General features: G+C 36.1%; 1 protein-coding gene across 6 annotated transcripts in view; it reads left to right on the top strand.

Moving 5' to 3' along the window:
- RECQL (RecQ like helicase) overlaps positions 1–20,417 on the top strand; it is a 33,492-nt gene extending 13,075 nt beyond the window's left edge. For 5 of the 6 annotated variants that reach the window (XM_037736484.1, XM_037736483.1, XM_037736482.1 and 2 more), the window contains exons 5-15: positions 2,907–3,013; positions 6,239–6,437; positions 12,575–12,741; positions 13,548–13,629; positions 14,730–14,878; positions 14,969–15,086; positions 15,581–15,719; positions 17,045–17,136; positions 18,968–19,187; positions 19,522–19,651; positions 20,210–20,417. In XM_037736484.1, the coding sequence (XP_037592412.1) occupies positions 2,907–3,013; positions 6,239–6,437; positions 12,575–12,741; positions 13,548–13,629; positions 14,730–14,878; positions 14,969–15,086; positions 15,581–15,719; positions 17,045–17,136; positions 18,968–19,187; positions 19,522–19,651; positions 20,210–20,362 (1,556 nt within the window). In that variant the 3' untranslated portion in view covers positions 20,363–20,417. The remainder of the gene's footprint in view (positions 1–2,906; positions 3,014–6,238; positions 6,438–12,574; positions 12,742–13,547; positions 13,630–14,729; positions 14,879–14,968; positions 15,087–15,580; positions 15,720–17,044; positions 17,137–18,967; positions 19,188–19,521; positions 19,652–20,209) is intronic. The other variant, XM_037736487.1, reaches the window with a different exon arrangement.
- Positions 20,418–20,436: the final 19 nt, after the last annotated feature.

Raw genomic sequence — 20,436 nt, 5'->3', positions numbered from 1 at the left:
GAGACGGGGTTTCACCATGTTGACCAGGATGGTCTCGATCTCTTGACCTCGTCATCCACCTGCCTCGGCCTCCCAAAGTGCTGGGATTACAGGCTTGAGCCACCGCGCCCGGCCTAGATCCTGCATTTCTAACAAGCTCCCTGGTGCTACTGATATTGCTGATTGGGGAGTAGCAAGGGGTCAGCAAACTTTCCCTTGAAAGGGTAAATAGTAATTAATATAGGCTTGTGGTCCATATGGTCTCTGTGGCAGTTCTTCAACCCTGCCATGACAGCACAAAAACAGCCACACATAATGTGTAAAGACATGAGTGTAGCTGTGTTCCATTAAAATAACTTACACAAATAGGCAACCAGCCCTTAGTTTGTTGACCCCTGGTTTAGAGAATACAGGTAATTGCAAGCAATTGCAATAAGAGTTTTAGGATAAAGGTTTCAACAGAGAATTAAGTCTGTACAAAGATCTGGTCTACTGGCTGTCAGGGAAAGCTTTTCTAACGAAGTGGCATTAAGCTAGAAGTTAAAGGATGAGTAGGCAAAAGGGACAGGGAAGGAAGAGTGTTCATTCAGAAGAGCAGCATGTGTTAGATTCAAAAGCAAGAGAGAACACACATCATGATGTATTCAGTAACCTGGAGGAATTTTTGTGTGGCAGTCAGTGGTAAGACAGGTGGAAAGAGTCTTTTTTTAAAACTTTTCCTTATTTTAGCAGGAAGCCATTGATGTGTTTTACACAGGTAAGAGACTCATTATTTTGTGGTTTAGAAGGATAATTCTTGCAGTTAGATGAATTCCAGATATATCTGGAAGATAGACTTGGTATTTATTGGATGGGGGGAAAGGAGAAAGAATAGTCAAGAATGAGGCTCAAATTTTAGGCTTGGACAAATGGTGAGGTGCTTCACTGAAATGGGGTACATTGGAGAAAGAACTCTTGGGAGTGGAGAGGGGAAGATGAATTTATTTGAGACATGTTGAATTTATGATGCCGTTAAGACATCCAGGTGGAATTGTCCTATGAGTAGGAGGATGTTTGTCTCTAAAGCTTGGTCTTAGAGGTCTGAGTGGGAGGCTGTTAGTGTGGAGACAGCCACTGAAGCCATTAGAATGAATTACAGAGCAGCATAAGAAGATAAGGCCTAGAACAGAAACCAGAACACCAAGAGTTAAAGGATAAACAGAGAAAGAGGGGTTTCCGGACAAGGCTGAGAAAGAGTAGCAACATATAGGACAACCAGCATTGTATGGTATTATTAGAAGCCTAGGGAAGGACGTGTTTGAAAAAGAGAGTAGATTATAGTGATGTCTGTTAGCTAAAGGTCAGTTACAATAAGGATGTAAGTTTCATTTAGTTTAATGACAAAGGGCTTATTTCAATTTTATTGAAATAGTTGGGTAGGGAACAAATAGCAATGGTTTGAAGTGAGTAGGAATTGAGGAAGTTGAACTAGTGAGTGTGGGATGCTCTTTGGAAAAGAATGTCTATGAAGGGAAGAAGAGATGGGGCCATAAATTAGGTGTTATTTTAGTCTATTCCAGCCGCTGTAACAGAATACTTTGAATCGGCTAATTAACAAACAACAGAAGTTTACTTCTTGCAGTTCTGGAGGCTGGGAAGTCCAAGATCAAGATGCTAATAGATTTTAGTGTCTAGACAGGAGGTGTTTCTTATAGATGGCACCTTCTTGCTGCATCCTCACATGGTGGTAAAGAATAAGGGCACTCCCTTCAACTTCTTTTAAAATGGCATAAATCCCACTCATGAAAGCAGAGCCCTCATTACTTAATCTTTTCTGAGGGGATACCAACATTCAGACCATAGCAGGTGTTTTCAAAGATAGGAGACTTGACCATGTTTTAATATAATGAGTAGGTGCCAGTAAGGAGAAAGTGAAAATATAGGAACGAGAATAATTGACAGGGCAAAATCCCTAATAAAGTCTTAATGTGATTATGTTTTTAAAGCATGTCTGCCCTCTGCCATAGGTTGTTGTAAAAAACAAATGACAGAAATGTAAAGCCATATAATTTTAACAATAGAATAGCTTTTGTAGTTTAAACAATTTCAATTATAAGGAGCATATTACTACAACTTTATTCATACAGTAAACTGTTCACTGAGTTCTACTCAGAGTAAATCTCACACAAAAAGTAAAAGAATGCTCATGCAACTGTCATGTTTAATTATACACACTAATATATAATTAAAAATCTGTTTTCTTTGGAAAGCTTTGTAGCAATTTTTCCCTGATGAAATTGTTTAGTGTTTGAACCGATTTATGTTATATTACTGAAATTACCAATAGCGATTATTTAAAATGATAGCAAATTAAACATTTGAAATGTTCAAATCTGTCTTTAATTTTATATGACTGAATAAGGATAGGAAGTTCTGTTTAGTTGTATGTTTGCTTATTTGACTTATATTTACCTTGTGTGGTCATTTATTCATAACTATCTCCCTGATGAATGAGAGTAAGAAGTAAGCATTACTAAAGCTGCATTAAAAATTAATCTGAATTGATAGGCTGTGATCGAAAGTTAAGAAGGTAAATGGGCTGGGCACAGTGGCTCATGCCTGTAATCCTAGCGCTTTGGGAGGCCGAGGCGGGCAGATTGCCTGAGCTCAGGAGACCAGCCTGGGCAACTCGGTGAAATCCCATCTCTACTAAAATACAGAAGAAATTAGGCGTGGCAGACTGCGCCTGTAGTCCCAGTTACTCAGGAGGCTGAGGCAGGACAATCGCTTGAACCTGGGAGGTGGAGGTTGCAGTGAGCCGAGATCGCACCACTGCACTCCAGCCTGGGCAACAGAGCGAGACTCTGTCTCAAAAAAGAAGGCAAATGGTTGCAATTGATTCTGATGGTGGCGTAAAATTTAAGGTAAATTTTTTTTTTCTCTTTTAGGTTTTACGCTTGTCATTTGCCCATTGATCTCTCTTATGGAAGACCAATTAATGGTTTTAAAACAATTAGGAATTTCGGCAACCATGCTAAATGCTTCTAGTTCTAAGGTATGTTTCAGTGGCTTTTTTTTTTTTTTTTTAATGTAAACTCTTCACTGAAATAGGAGCCTTACCTGAAGTTGAGTTGCTTATAAAATTATAAACTGTTAACTGTTTATATTAGGAGTTGCAACTACTGCTCTCAGGCTAGTTCTGGCCCACTGTCTATTTTTTATGTCCCATGAGTTAAGAATGGTTTTTATATATTTAAATGATCAAAAAAAAATCTAAAAAGAATATTTTGTGAATGTGAAAATTATTTGCAATTCAAGTTTCAATATCTATAAATAAAGTTTTATGGAACACAACCATGCTCATTTGTTTACATGTTGTCTGTGGCTGCTTTTACAGTATAATGGCTGAGTGGAGTAGTTGCAGTGGAGACCTTATATCCCATAACACCTAGTATTTATGTCTGGCACTTTACAGGAAACATTTGCTGACCTGTTTTGTATTATCTGTTCTAAAATAGTAAAGGAGAATTTCTAATTATACAATATAATTAAATATGAAATATGAATTACTAAGAAGATACCCTATACCTGTGAAATTTCTTCTATTTAGGAATGGACTCTTACCCTCATCTTTAGAATAAAGCATTTCCCAGCTCTTCTTTTTTAAAAAGCTTATTATTGAAATCTTCAAAAGTAGAGAGAATAGCATAAAAACTGCCACATATCCATTTCCCCCTTCAACAGTTATCAACATATGGCTAATCTTTTTTTTTTTTAATCTATATACTTCCAGTTTTCCCTACCTCCTTCCCCTTAGTTTACTTATTCAGAACAAATTCCAGGCATCATATTTTAATTGTAAATTCTTCAGTAGGTATCTCTAACTTTAAAGAAAAGTGTTAATGCCATCAGCACATCTAAAAAATTTCATATCAGTTCTTTAAAATTATAAAAATATTCAGATTTCTGTCTCATATTATGTTTTTTTAAAATTATAGCCCAGATAATATTCATGCATTGTATTGTATTTGATTGATATACCCGTAGGTTCCCTTTATCTCTTTTATATTTCCTGTGGAAATTCTTTGTTGAAGAAACCAGGTTAATTGTCCTGTATCTTTCTGCATTTTCCTGATTGCATCCTTGTGGTGTTTTTTTCTTTTTCTTTTTCTTTTTCAGTTCTGGGGTACATGTGCAGGATATGCAGGTTTGTTAACATAGGTAACTGGTTCCTTTTAGTTAGATCTAAAAGGATCCTTATTGTATTTGGAATTTTTCTTTTTTCTTTTCTGTTTTTTTTTTTTTTTTTTTTTTTTTTTTTTTTTTTTTTTTTTTTTTTTTTTTTTTTTATTCTTTTTGTGGTATCACTCAAGAGGTACATAGTGCCTGGTTATTTTTTTGTGATGCTAAGCATCAGTGGGTTCAAGTGATGTCTGCCTGATCTCTGATTATTAGCTTTTCGTCTAGTGGTTATAGCAGTCACTGAGAGCCACACTGAGAGCCATGATTTCATTAGGGAGGTGCAAAATGGTGATATCTAATTCTGTCACTCTTTCTTCATATATTAGCTACATGTTTTCTATAAAAATAAACTTTTCCTTATTAACTCTCTGTATGATGAAAGTGCTTGATTTTTTCCCCTTTCTTTACCAGTTTTCAGAAAGAGTTGGTTTTCTAGCATTCTCCAAAGGTGGTCAACAAGATTTTTAAGTTTTTTTTCCCCCCAAGTATCGTTATAAACTTATAAGTTTTCACATATGATGTAATATGGGGCCAGGCATGGTGGCTCATGTCTGTAATCCCAGCACTTTGGGAGGTCAAGGTGAGCAGATCACCTGAGGTCAGGAGTTTGAGACCAGCCTGACCAACATGGAGAAACCCTGTCTCTACTAAAAATACAAAATTAGCCGGGCATGGTGGTGCATGCCTGTAATCCCAGCTACTTGGGAAGCTGAGGCAGAAGAATCATTTGAACCCAGGAGGCAGGGGTTGCGGTGAGCTGAGATCATGCCATTGTACTCCAGCATGAGCAACAAAAGTGAAACACTGTTCAAAAAAATATGTGTGTGTGTGTGTGTCCTTGGGCAGTGAGAGCCTCTTTAAGTTGGTTCCTGAACCTTTTCCCTTAACGCCGTTGCTTCTGCTCCTTGCCTCCTTTCATATAAGATAATCCATGTTCGTTTTTTATGTATTTCCTGCCCAGACCTGGAGTCAGCCATACCTCAAAAAATCCCTGGTTCCTTTAGTTTACCCATATATTTTTGTTTTATTTAAACTCCATGGGTCATTCTATTATAATTGCTTCTTCATTCAACAAAATGAATCTTTGGAGAAAACTACCTCATAATAATGTACTTCTTAAAACTGAAAAAGAAAGTGATAGTAATAGAAAGGAGTTTAGACAGTTGCAGATAATTACAAGTTCATGATATATCACTACTACTTGAAAAGTTGGAGAGAGAAAAAAAGAACATCTGTGTCCTACAATATATCTAGGAGTTAACAAACTGCTTCTTTTCTATGATGAAGGCAGTTTGACTCTCTGTCCCATTCACTGGCATGTTTTTACATTTTTTGATCCTCTTTAGGTTAGAAGGAAAAAAATGACATCTAATGTGCTAAGTATTATATAGAATTGTATTAAAGTACTAAGAACCTAGTACTGTTACGTTTTAAGATTTATTATTATTATCTTAATTTAATGAGTTTAAATGAAAGTTGCCAGGAAAATTTATGTCTTAAAAAAAAAAAATTTAATGAGTGATACTTTATGAAGCCCCGTGGTCTTTATAGTGAAATGGAGATTAAAAGATTTGATGGCATCATGTAAGTAGTTAATAAATAATAAATTTTGTTCACGTAAATAAAAGGATTATAAATATAATGATAAAATTAATAAAACCCACCTTTATACCCATAACAATTTTACCTAGCTTACATTTTAGAATATATTATGAACAATTTGGAATTATACCTTCATAGAATAAATGCTGTTCATTGGAGTATCTGTTCATGTTAATTTTTTTTTGTTCTTTTTGTCAAGTGAGGTTTTTTTCCATCAACGATGTAGATATTAGTAAATAACTAGAATGCTATTTACACAGCTGCCATGATGTTTAGTACTGAGACATGGTTTCAGTTTTAATGAAGTAAGCATCTGCTCCTAAAAGAGCCGAAGGCTATTATTGCTTTGGAGAAATGAATGTTTTCATTTACCATCTAGTGTTTCAGCCTGCTAGCTTGGTTTTCCTATCATTGTGTCTATTTTTTCTTTTAATAGGAGCATGTTAAATGGGTTCATGCTGAAATGGTAAATAAAAACTCCGAGTTAAAGCTGATTTATGTGACTCCAGAGAAAATTGCAAAAAGCAAAATGTTTATGTCCAAACTAGAGAAAGCCTATGAAGCAAGGAGATTTACTCGCATTGCTGTGGATGAAGTTCACTGCTGTAGTCAGTGGGGACATGATTTCAGACCTGGTATGTATGTTTTATCTGGAAAACTTTTTGATGTCAGAGACTGTGTCCTTACTCAGCTTGGCATGATGGATATCTCTGCCTCTATTACAATCATCCTCAAGTACTTACACGTTGAATATCCCTTATCCAGAATGCTTGGAACCAAAAGGGTTTTAAATTTTGGATTTTTTCGGATTTGGGATGATCAACCTGTATTACTCATTTTAATCTTGTCTCATTATGAGGAGGACTAAGAGGCAGAATCTTTAGTTTCACTCCCCGCTGTAATATGCTTAATTGCTTTTGTCCTCGGACACATATGTTTGCTAGCCAGTAGTGGACATCTTTGTGGCATTTATGACATCTAGGTATTCCTGCACATTTGTTGAAGAATTTGCATCTGCTTCAAAGTTGTCATCTTTAGTCATCATTCCCAGGGGGTCTTTTCAGCACCCACATACAACTCCTCAGCATTAAACTTTGGTGAGATATTTTAGTGACCTTTTTCTTCATCCCACCACCTAATGCAATAGCCGTAGCCTGAAGTAAGTTACTCAGAATTGTTATATGCAAAAAAAGTCTTAAATTCAAAAATTCTTCTCCCTGGCTTCAACCTCTTTTCTTTCTGAAGCTTTCACACTCATTAGGATCTGCTGGGTTCCTCCTTTAATCCCTGCTTATTTATCCAGACCCCTGTCCCTGCACAGCAATCACTCTTTTTCCCGTCCAGACTCTGCATTGTTGCCCCTGACTTCTGTTATATTTGCCCTGGACTGCCTGGCCATTTTTCCAGTCTGCTTCAGGTGTTGTGCCTGAGACTCTGGATCCATCTAGACTTCTGCTTTCTCATTCCTGTTGCTTGGCTACAAAACATTGTCAAAAAATAAAAATAAAAATTGCATAACTCAGTTCAGCTTTTCATTATCCTCAGTTATCCTTATACTTGTCCCTATTTCAACTCCTTTATACATTTCTTCCAACAAATGCTTCATATCATTAACTTTCTATTCAGGCGGTAACTTGTACTTAGCAGATGCGTCACAGGAAATAGATGCCATCAGGTTTGAACTGCTCCTCTTTTTACTTTAAAACATTAGTAATCTTTTTTTTTTTTTTAATTTCTTTTGTTAAGGCAGAAAAGACCACTGCTTTATAAGGGTAACCATGACCACTCCAGTGTCGTCCTTTCCTACCTTCTTAAGATCTTGCACTGCCAAGTTCCTCACTCCTTCACCTTCAGTCTCTTTTGTCCTCTCCCTAAAAACAGAAAATAAACACCCTTCTGACTTTTGCACCTTTTTATGTTATTGTCCTCTTTCTGTTCTTTCTGTCACCATCAGACTGCTCAGCTTACCTTCTCCAATGGACACCTTTATGGGCATTCTGAACTCATTGAATCATGCTTCTGCCACCACCATACTACTGAAACAGGTCATCAGTGACCCACCCCCAGTGGCTTCATCAGGTGGCCTATCTTCATTCCTCTTCTCACCTAGCTTCAATAACATTTTATACGTTCACCTCTCACCTTGCCACATTCTACTCCCTTGGCTACTGTACAGTAATGCTGTTCAATGTTTTCGTTTCCATTCTCACCTCCTTTGCTCTTCTTCTTTTCTCTTCTTTTTAAATATTAGTGTTCCCTAGGGTTCTGACCTCAGTCTTTACCCTTACATTTCTCCAGGGATAGTGAGCTTGTAGCCCTAAGACTGCATTCTCTACCTGCAGAATTATTATGGGCATTGTTTTTATTTATTTGTATATTTTAAATAGATTTAAATGCCTTAAACAGGATATATATACTCCTTTTAACTAAGGACCCCACTAAGGATCTCTCTCTTTTTTAAATAGGTTGTTTCAGTATGACTTTTAGTGGCATATCCTTATTAAAATGAAATGCAATTGAAAATATGCAAAGAAAGGAAACTAGTTGAATTACATGATTTTGAAAAACTAGGAAAGTTTTGTTTTGGGGATTAGCCATAATTTTTGTACTAAACTTGTTCAGTGGTGTACATATCACTTCTGAGAGACAGACCAGTTCAGTGGCGAGAAATGGGCTTTGGAAGCAAATGACTAGGATGGGACCCCAAGCTGTACTCGTAAACAGCCTCGAAGAATTGTTGAATTAAAACTCTGAAAGTTTTAGTTTTAACAGTAGTGATATGGCGATAATATATACCTATTTTATACATTTTGAAAAATAAATGAGATAGTATGGGCGGGGGCATAACGGCCTACCAAGTTAGCACCCATTCGATACTAATTTCCTCTTCTCTTTTGCACCATAGTTTGATTTTATCCCCAAAATATCTTCTTTTATATTTATAAAAGATATATAAAAGATATATTTATAAAAGAAGATTTTGGGGATAAAATATATATAAAAGAAGACATTTGGGGATAAAACCAAACTATATATAATTATGTGTGCATATATATATATATATGGTACTTTAGGTTCTGAGGACCCACTTTCTTAACCAGATAGCACCACTTCGTTGTTACCTGGTGGCCACAAGTTACCTAATTTGCGATTCTTGCCCTATTTTCAACCTAAGTTGTGTGATCAGTTATGATTGTTACCATTGCTCGTGTATTACCATGACTTTTGTTGTCTCTGTGGATCTGTTGCCAAAGTGTAAATCATTATTCCCATATCTAATTATCTAACTTCTAAACTTTAAATTTATACTCTTAATTGCTTATCAGAAATGCCTGTCTAAATTAGCATGAACAGAATTAAATTCCCCCAAAAGAATGCTCTTTTTCTTCTCTTCTGCAACTGGGAACCATTATTTTCCCCATAATTTTACTTGACTTTCTAACCAAAAACTTAATTTTCTTCGCCTTTCCTTTCTCCCTTCTCCTTTCTACTCCCAAGCAATTTCCCTTTCAGTCTTCTCTGTCTAGAAAATCATCTGCTTACTCACACATTTGCTGAAGCCAAAATTTTAGCAGTTATCTTTATCATTTAGGTTCCAGTCAGGAGACAGTTATTTGAACAGAGAGAATTGTTTTATAAAGAATTGTGAACTAGGTAAAAAGTAGCTAAGTAGATAACTGAAAAAGTAAAAAAAGAAGCTAAGATATCATGGAGTTAAACACTGGAAGAAGCAACTACCATCTGTAAGGCTGGGAGAACAGGAAGAAAAGATGGAAACCAATAAGACTTAGAAACTTAAAGGAGAGGCCTTGTGGAACTGAGCTCCCTGGCGCTGGAGTCTCTTGGTACAGGCAGAGGTGGGGTACATCTTTGATAAAGCTGGTTCTCCATAGGCTGAAAAAACTGCCAACTGTATGTAGTTGCTCTTAAGGAAAGACCGCGCTGCTGCAGGGATGAGAAGCCTTGTGGGGTGACAGTCACAGGACATAAGCAAGCCTACAGGAAGCATTTAGGGAGGAGATAGTCATGGAGTCTTCCATCCAGGACCAGCAGGCAAAGCTGACGTGTAGTGTGCAGAGTCCTTGGCGCAGCATCCCAGAACAGAGAATAGAAGGGTAGAGCTAGATATGAGGAAAAACATAATGGATGACACACCATCCTTGATTTACCCTCCCTTTGCAGATCCAGTCCACCACTAAGTGTTGTCAGCTCTACCTCTAAAATGAATCTCAAGTTTGCCTACTCTTCGTGTACCTGCGTCTTGCATAGTCAAGCTCCTTTCCACTGGTCTACTGCAGTAGCTTCCTACGTAGTCTTTGATTCCAGTCTTACCCTTTTTGTTCATTCTCCACAGAGCAATCAGTGATATTTTCTAAATTTAAATCAAATCATGTTACTTCCCTGAAACTACCCAGTAGCTACTGTGTACTTAGAATAAAACTCATGAGTTTTTAAATGGGGCCTGTAGGGTAATATGTGATTTGCTCCCATCTATCTACCTGATTTCCTGTTCTTCTTCTCTTACTCCTTAAGCCACAGCTATACTGGGCCTACCATTATGAGCATTTATACTCTCTAATGGCATATTTATTGGTTTATGCTTTGTATTGTCTTGTTTCTTTGCTTGAAATATAGCCACATTTGCATGGCATTTTTGTCTTGTTCATCTAACTATCTTCAGTGTCTTCATTTATTTCATGCTAGACTTATCCATTCATCAACAGATAAATGTTCGTCTATTGATGAATGGATAAATCTAGCATGAGATAAATCTCTCCCTCCTCCTTGCCACCTCCATATCCCAGTAGTCACTAGGACCTGTAGGTTCTGTCTTTTTACTCTTTGTGATTTATCCTTAATGTCATGCCTTATTTTATATTCTGCATTGTTTGTTTTCTCATCTGTGACTGCCATCATTTCAGTGGTTTTCCTTCAATGTTTTGTCTATTCCAGTCTATAGTTTGTACTGTCACCAAAAGATGATTTATGACACATAGGTCTTTAAAAATTTTTTGATGGGCTGGGTGCGGTGGCTCATGCATGTAATCCCAGCACTTTGGGATGCCGAGGCCAGCAGATCACCTGATGTCAGGCATTTGAGACCAGCCTGGCCAATATGGCAAAACCCCATCTCTTCTAAATATACAAAAATTAGCCGGGTGTGGTGGCACACACCTGTAATCCCAGCTACTTGGGAGGCTGAGGCATGAGAATTGCTTGAACCCGGGAGGCGGGGTTGCAGTGAGCCAAGATTGCGCTACTGCACTCCAGCCTGGCAACAGAGTGAGACTCCATCTCAAAAAATAAAATAAAATTAAATTACATGATGACTCTTCATTTCCTATAGGATAAAGTCTTAGCTTAAAATCAACTGGCCAAATTGTTCATAGTTTTACTTAAACCTGCCTTCTACATAACAGTCTGAGTCAGGGTTCAGGCCAGGAAGCAGAGTCATGATGAATGTTGTGGGATAACAGTTTTACTATAGGAAGCAGACCTTGCACAGTTGTGGGAGGAACCAGGGAAGTGAAGGTCTGAAGAGGGGAGTTGGAGGATTAAAGTAATGACTGATACCTAAGTGCCGGTGCAGGAGGATGAGGCAGAGCCTGTAGGGAAATCTGCTGCTGGCATGTACAGTGGCAAAGGGGACCCTTTAGGGGAAGTTCATGGAAAGGTCTCTGGTAAGCTACTTCCTCTGAGTAGATATTGCCTCTGTGGGTCTGCTGTTGATTTGCAAGGCCTGCAGTTGGAAGGAAGATTTGAATGAGGAGTGGAAGAGAACTAGGATGACCCAGAACTGGCTGAGCACTTCTGCATCTGTCCATCGTCCTCTCTGCTTATAAAGACCTTGAAGGAGTAATATTAGCTGGTTCACTTCTGCCACCAAATCTTGCACAATCCCTCTTTTGGGTCAGCTCTAACTTGGAATAGGGAAGAGATTCTGGGAAATGAAATTCCCAGCTTAACGGATTGAACAATGAATCCGTCCACCACAACACTCTGTGAATTAGCCCCAATGGACTGCTTGCTGTTATCTGAACATACTAATTTCATCCCAATGTATTTGCAGCGTATATGCTGTTTTCTCTGTGTGATGTTCGTCTCTTCCGAGTGAACTTCTGCTCGTTCTCTTAAGACACAGCTCAAGTATTATCTCCTTGAAATCTTTAGTTCCCAGGTGGCTGCTTTGTCCTCTGTGTTTTCATAGTAGTCCCCTACTTAGCATGTAAGCAATTTCTACCACATTTCTTTTTCACTTTCCTCCAAATAGTTTAAGTACTTAAGGGAGATTCAGAACAATTTATCTAGTGATTTAGATGTATATAACAAGTTTGAGCCTAGAATGCTTTCTGAGAAATAGGTCATATACAAAGCAGTGCTTCCCTTAGCAAGCATTTTTTGGTCTAAGACACTAGGTATTAGCAGGGTTTGTCTGATGGCCTCCTTTATCTTTTGTTGTAGTAAATGCAAACATTAGCTATACCCACTGTCTCTTGAGTCCACTGTTCAGCAGGAGTAGGGCAATGCATAGCTTGATGGACTATTGAGTGATCCCTCTCTTTAACATCTCCTTTCTACCTGTGACCAAGAATAATGTCTGAAATAAAATGTAATAAAGCATGCCTATCAAAGAGGCTAACACAGAACTGCAGATTTCCTGCTACAGATAGCTGTGGAAATAAAATCATAGTAGTCATTGATTATCTGCATAATGTTAAAACATGTAATTTACTCTAATTCTTAAGGGATAAGGGCCACTTTGTTTTTTCAGATTATAAGGCACTAGGCATCTTAAAGCGGCAGTTCCCTAATGCATCACTAATTGGGCTGACTGCAACTGCAACAAACCACGTTTTGACGGATGCTCAGAAAATTTTGTGTGTTGAAAAGTGTTTTACATTTACAGCTTCTTTTAATCGGCCAAATCTGTATTATGAGGTATGTAACTTTTATGTCAATTCATTACTTTCTTGAAGAATTATAGCAGAAAGGTTCTACCTTTATATTATGCTTGTTTACGTGAGCAACAGTTAAGTACTTACAAAAATTTTTAACATTAGGAGGTAATCATAAGCAGATTCTGTAATTAGGCTTCATTCCTATATATTTTGCTACATAATCCTTTGTTAGGTTAAATGGAAGACACTCTTGCTGGGTGATACTTTTTATAAAATATATGAGTAAGTCACATATCTTTATTACATTTCTGTCTCCTCTCTTCTTGTGTAAAGATGGGAAGAAAGGATAGAGTGATAACCTAATAACATCTCTGTTCAAATTAATTTCTAAGTAATAGAAGTATTAATATGCCATTAAAGATTTGCCAATTCTATTTAGATTTTATTTGGTAAACTTGAAAATAAAAATAACCTAAGAGCTGTCTTTCCTTTCTTTTTAAACCCTTTTAAGAATAGATTGAATATTTTTTGGAGTTTTCATTAAAGAGTTATTTATGTTATGGTTTGTTTTTATAAAAGTAGCATCATAAAATAAAAGTCTTCATCTTTACAAGTTATTCACTGCTCATGCGCTTGCTCTTCTCTGGTAACTTAAAAAAATAAAGATCAAGAAGAGAGTCTGGGAGGTAGAACAGATGAGTCAGATGGGTTGAGTCCTATCAGTAGGTGAGAGAGTAATAGAAAAACACTATGCTCATGAAAGAACCGCATCTTGAAAGTTGTAAGTAGACAGCCTCTTGGATGGTGCTCATTCATTTACTTTTTAGTAAGTTAAGTTTTTTTCAGGTTCGGCAGAAGCCCCCAAACACTGAAGATTTTATTGAGGATATTGTAAAGCTCATTAATGGGAGATACAAAGGGCAATCAGGTAATATAAAAACAAACCAACTTTGGCAACAGAGATAAATTTCAAAAAGTGACTTAATATTATACTGATAATTACACTGACAACTGAATAACACCAAAAAAATACTGTATAGCAGAAGATAATTGAAAATGTGTGATAAAATTAATTCACTTGATGATCTTAGAAACTGGGTGAGACATTTGCGTATGCCACAGATTATGAGTCATAAAATTGCCTGATTTATTTTTGCTTATTTACACTTGCCTTAGAATAGACCTGATGACTTAATGTTAATTATCAACAGCACATATTTAGTAAGTACCCACTGTGTTCAAAATAGTGGATTAAGCAACTGATGTTCTAAAAGGATAGAAAATATACTCCCTTATAGTGAAGGATTCATTAAAGCAATAAGTAAATCCAGTAGCATATACTGAATAGATTAAGCACACATGGAGTTGTGAGTATATATACATGGTTTTCTAGGTTTAATGACTAGACAGGTATTACTAAAGCAAAGAATTTGTGTAAAAGTAGCCTTTTAAACTGTTCTATAGGTTTTCAGTAGGTAGTAGTGGGTGTCCTGGGTAAAAGGAGTTCTAGGGTCAAATAAATTTGAGACCAGTTGCAGGTATTTATTCTGGCTGGACATTCACAGGGTGTAGCAGCAAATCACAGGGTGTATCAGAAGCTCTGACCATCCCTGAAAATAAAGAGAGACACCCACTTAACTTTGTTGAATGCAATGTTCTTCAAATTAGTTTGCGTGCAAATTAACCTAAATGAACCCAAAATTAATTTGAAGAGCACTGCATTCATGGCACATTTGTTAGCATCTTACAGACATCAGTTTGAGAAATACTGTGAGATAACATTAAAGAGAGAAAAGAGATAATGGGAAGGAAAACTGATGGCTCAGGGCTCATTTCTTCTTTAAAGTATGCTGGTGATCAAATCTGGAATTATACCAAAATCAATATATGCAGAAGTCCTTGAAATTTTTCATTATTCTTTTTTTCCTTTTGTGCATTGTATTAATCAATGTCCCGAATGTGTGTGTTGAAAATTATCTTCTAGGAATATACCATATATATCTAACAAATGTACGTATTTTACTACAGGGATCATATACTGTTTTTCTCAGAAAGACTCTGAACAAGTTACCGTTAGTTTACAGAATCTGGGAATTCATGCGGGTGCTTACCATGCCAATATGGAACCAGAAGATAAGACCAAGGTTCATAGAAAATGGTCAGCCAATGAAATTCAGGTTAGGTATATATCTTCCATGGAAGCCTAATTTACCTTTAAAGTATTTAAACTTGATTTAATTAACTGATAAAATGTTAAAATATTTCAGGTAGTAGTCGCAACTGTTGCATTTGGTATGGGAATTGATAAGCCAGATGTGAGGTTTGTTATCCATCATTCAATGAGTAAATCCATGGAAAATTATTATCAAGAGAGTGGACGTGCAGGTATGTAGGACTCAAATCGAGAAGTACTTTTTTTTAAGAAAGCTTTTCCCAAAAGCATATTATAAATGTTTAATAAGTCTGTATATTTAACCTTTACTGGATAGTATTTTTAGAACCGTATTTTTAGCAGTTTTATACTTACTTGCATATGGAGAAACTTTTACTTATGTTCTGTTGTTATCTGAATTGTTTCTTCTTATGTGTGTTAATTTGATGTTTATCTTTGCCTCCTGAATTTTTAATTACTGGTTTCACATCTATAGCTTAACTGGATTATCGACACATATTTTAACTTAGTAAAGCTGATTATTGATGTCTCTTTAGAGTTCTTTTTTTTTTAAAATTTGAGGGTACCCATTACAAATTAACTTCTACATCTCTAAAATTTCCAGATGTGGTATAAAACATTGCCTTGCTAATTTTACATATATCATTTTTGTGTATTTTGAATTTTTCAAAGTAATTCCACAATCTCAAGGTTTCTGACACCACAGGTCGAGATGACATGAAAGCAGACTGCATTTTGTACTATGGCTTTGGTGATATATTCAGAATAAGTTCAATGGTGGTGATGGAAAATGTGGGACAACAGAAGCTTTATGAGATGGTGTCATACTGTCAAAACATAAGCAAGTAAGCCACATACCTTTTTATAACTTCTCTCAGTTAAAGCAAATATGAAAGTGTATGACATCATTTCATCATTTTTTAGTTCTTACTAAATACATTGGTGAAACACCAAAGTGCAGGCCCATAAAAGCAGATGTTGGCGGGTAGGAACCAGTACATCATCTATATTATCTGCCTTAATTCAAGGAAAGATGCCCTAAATTTTAGAGCTAATTCTCCAAAACTACTTTTTTAATTGAAGGTTTTTGAGGCATATGGATAGCAAGTTGAAGCGTTTTTTTTTCTGTGGCACTGGTATATAGTTCCATGCTTTAATAATTTTGAAAAGGTCTATAGTTAAGATAGGAATTTTGAGAGTCAAGCTCAGTAATGTGCCATTCTTCCAGCTCATGTGTTAATGAAATACCAAATTTCTCCTTAAGAAGTAAGTTTAAATCTACTTAGGGTGGCTTTAGACTACATAGTTTCCTGAAAGCTTTTTGTCATAGTTATCTTTGTGCTCTTATTGCCTGTCACATAAGAAGTACTCAGAAATGTTGAGGTGGTAAACAGCAGCCAGTGATGGAAATGTTGTTTCTTTCCAATAGATGCTACAATAATCTAGTTAAAAGAAATGAGAAAATGAAAATGTCTTTAAAAGCCCAGTGTATTCTCATGAAGCATATTTTAAGGTTTCAATTCAAATATTGCTACTTTAAAATATAAGAAACTATTTTGCTGTCAAGAATATTCTCCTAATAGTTGTAAAACTTTGAATTTAAAAGTGGAACTCAGACAATTTCTTAAACAGTGTTTATCAAGAATATACAGGGAAAAATCGTATGTGGGGGCACATATGAAAGTCTATCACATCATTTCATCACTTTTAAGTTCTCACTAAATACATTGATGTAATTAGGACATGAACACAAAGATGTTCATGTCCTAATTCCTAAGCTGTATATTACCTCACATGGCAAAAAGAATTTGGAGTTGCACATGAAATTAAGGCTGTTCATTAGCTGATCTTAAAGTAGGGAGATCATTTCGGATTATCAGAGTGAGCCTAATGTAATCACAAGGGTCCTTAAATTTGGAAGAGGCAGAAGTGGTCAGATGAATGTGATGTAAAAAGAACTTGACACCTTGATTTTGATCCAGTGAAACCCACAGTACACTTCTAAACTACAGAAATGTAAGAATGAATTTGTGTTTAAGCCACTAAGTTTATGGTAATATTATGGCAGCTATAAGAAGCTAATACTATATATAATTGTGTAATCTGAAATAGAGATTCTTAAAACCTTATTATATCCTTTAGTAATTTGTATCTTTAAATGTGTTTGCAGATGTCGTCGTGTGTTGATGGCTCAACATTTTGATGAAGTATGGAACTCAGAAGCATGTAACAAAATGTGTGATAATTGCTGTAAAGACGTTGGTGAGTTTGTTTTGTGTACCTTTGTTGGCTAATATAGTCATATACTACCTAGTGACGGGGAAATGCATCCTTAGGTGATTTTGTCTTTGTGCAGACATCGAAGTGTACTTACATAAACCTAATGGTATAGTCTCCTGGATTATATAGTGTAGCCTATTGATCCTAGGCTACCAGTCTGTACCGTGTGCTACTGCACTGCTATCGGGGAACTGTAACACAATGCCAAGTATTTGTGTATCTAAACATAGAATAAGTACAGTAAAAATATGGTATTATAATCTCTTGGCACCACTGTCATGTACATGGTCCATCACTGACCAAAACATGATATGGCACAAAACTGTATACAGAGCTAGGACATGAGAGAAATATTAGACTTCCCAATGGATTTAAAAGATTAAAGTGTGAATCACATTTTCCAGAATTAAACATATCAACATAAAGTTTTGAAACAAAGGTGAATAAAAGGAAAAGTCATATGTGTATGCACACATTTTATATTACTATACCAAGGATGTGAAACTTTTAAGAAATGAAGGAAAATGTTTGAATTCTTCCGAATAGAAATGCTATTCTATAAGAAAAGGCTAACCATGTGATAATCTCTAATACGTTATAGTCACTAATTCGGAAGAAAATGTAGTGCAAAATAGAGATAATAGTGAATCATTTTTGATCCAGTTAATGGCTAGTCATAAGAGATTTACTTAAAATTCTTTTAAAGGTAGGAGATCAGCAGGACTTGTTTTCTGAGCATTGGTCACAACCCTGCTGATCAAAACAGGATCTGGTCAAAACAAGACGTAGCAAAGAAATTGGCCCAAAGCAGTTAGAACTAGAAAATATAATGCATTTGCATGCTGTAAGACACTCCACAGGCACCATGACAGTTTACAAATGCCATGACAATGCCTGAAAGTTACCTTACATGTTTCTTGGAACTCCCTACCCCTTTTCTAGAAAATTCATGAATAATCTGCCTCTTATTTAGCGTATAACTAAGGAGTATCTATAAACATAGCTAGCAAGCAATCGACAGTGCCACTCTGCCTTTGGGGTAGCCCTGCGCTATGGAGCTGTCATTTCCTGTATTTTATTGCTAATAAACTTGCTTTGCTTTCACTTTACTCTGTTGGCTTGCTCTCAAATTCTTTCTTGCATGAAACTGGGAACCCTCCTGGGCTGAGTCCCAGTTTTGGGATTTGCCTGCATCATTTCAGCACTGTATTTTAACTTTTATTCATCTGTGTGTTGTATTTGAAGAGCTGGACTAGCCAGTACCTCATATAAGGCCTTACGGAGTTCTGATGCCTTGGTAGGTGGAGGCCACTACATTTTTAACTTTGCAGACAGAGAAATTTTTGAGTTTATTAGACTATCTTATAAACCAACAAAAGTGTAAGATATAAATCGGAGTACTGGTCTCTTAACAATTGGGGATATCTGTTAAAGACATTCTTGTTGCTAAATCAGAGTGCACAGGAGCCTATACTGGAATAGACAGGCTCTCCTATAAAGCACACGTCTTAGTAACTTAATAATTACATCTGGCAGACACTTTCTGATTTCTAGAGTATATGGCAGGGCTTCTGATAACAGCTTTTTTTTTTAGTATCACTGTAAACCCCACAATGTTTACAGAGACCATAACTTGGTCTAGTGACAGAGACTTGAGGAATAGCCTAGTCTTAATTCACAATACATTTAAAAATCAATGTTTAGGGTGCCTCACATTGATAACTAGCTTTAAACCAGTTTAACTAATTAAGATAGCCTATGCTTGCCCTCATTTCTAAATCCCAATTACCTCTTACCATTTGTTTTATTATAGCATTTGAAAGAAAGAATGTAACAGAGTACTGCAGAGATCTAATCAAGATCCTGAAGCAGGCAGAGGAACTGAATGAAAAACTCACTCCACTGAAACTGATTGATTCTTGGATGGGAAAGGGTGCAGCAAAATTGAGAGTAGCAGGTGTTGTGGCTCCCATACTTCCTCGTGAAGACCTGGAGAAAATTATTGCACACTTCCTAATACAGCAGTATCTTAAGTATGTATAAACCCATTTATTACCTTTCATGTTGTCTTTATGGCTGCTCCTTTTTTAACTGGAACAGAATAAATGCTTTTGCAGTTATTTTGTGTGAACTTTTAAATGCTATAGAAAAGAATTTACCTGAAAAACTCAAACCTTAATCACTATAAATCAAAAAAGAACAAAACTAAAATATTTTCTCTACAGGTTATATTTGCATTTATAGGTTTTATTATTTCAAGTCAATGTGTTACTAAAAAATTATTGCACATATAGTTATTTCTTTTATAAATTTGTTTTCTGTGATTCCTTCAAAAGCTTTCTTATTGTTGGCCTTTATTTTCTGCAGAGAAGACTACAGTTTTACAGCTTATGCTACCATTTCATATTTGAAAATAGGACCTAAAGCTAATCTTCTGAACAATGAGGCACATGCTATTACTATGCAAGTGATGAAGTCCACACAGAACTCTTTCAGGGTAACTGGCTATTAATTTTCAGTTTTATATATTTTTAAAAATATATTGAAGTCTATGGGATGCTTTTCTGTCATATCCCCCTAGGTCCAGTTGAACATAGGGAAAGTCAGTTTTCTGATTAGATTTCTGGGTATGGAAGAGAGAAAACTAGGCGTTTCCCATCTCTTGGAATGTGAGGACTCCATTTTAGTATCTAATTTTGTTATGCACCCTGCTCTTATGGTATTGGTTGTGATTAGTAATAGTTGAGAAGTCTGTTTCTGCTCTTCCATTGGTTAAAAACCACTGTTATAAACCAAATACTATCAAGTCTGCTAAAGCATGTCAAGTGCCATTGTGTCTAAGGATATTTGAGGTCTTTAGAACTTCTCTCACAATGTAGCCCCTTTTATTCAAAATAGAGCTCATATTCGAATGGAAATTTATAGGTAAAAAAAACTAGACCCCTTGATACTTAAAAAATCAACTGATAAAGAATATTTTGAAATTTTTAATCTCATGAGAAACTGAATAGCTGAATTTTTATTTTACCAAAGTGCTTGCTTATTTTTTTTGTAGGTTGAATCATCTCAAACTTGTCAATCTGAACAAGGTGATAAAAAGGTGGAGGAAAAAAATTCAGGTAACTTCCAGAAGAAGCCTGCAAACATGCTTCAGCAATCTGGCTCTAAGAATACAGGAGCTAAGAAAAGAAAAATTGATGATGCCTGAAGTGAATGTTACCAGATTTTCTAATTAAAGATGTTTATGCATGTATACACCATTATTTTTGTAGTTAGACAAAA

The sequence above is a fragment of the Cebus imitator genome, unplaced genomic scaffold (assembly GCF_001604975.1).
Source record: "Cebus imitator isolate Cc_AM_T3 unplaced genomic scaffold, Cebus_imitator-1.0 Scaffold25, whole genome shotgun sequence".
NCBI lineage: Eukaryota > Metazoa > Chordata > Mammalia > Primates > Cebidae > Cebus > Cebus imitator.
This window is presented reverse-complemented; position numbering and strand designations above follow the sequence as displayed.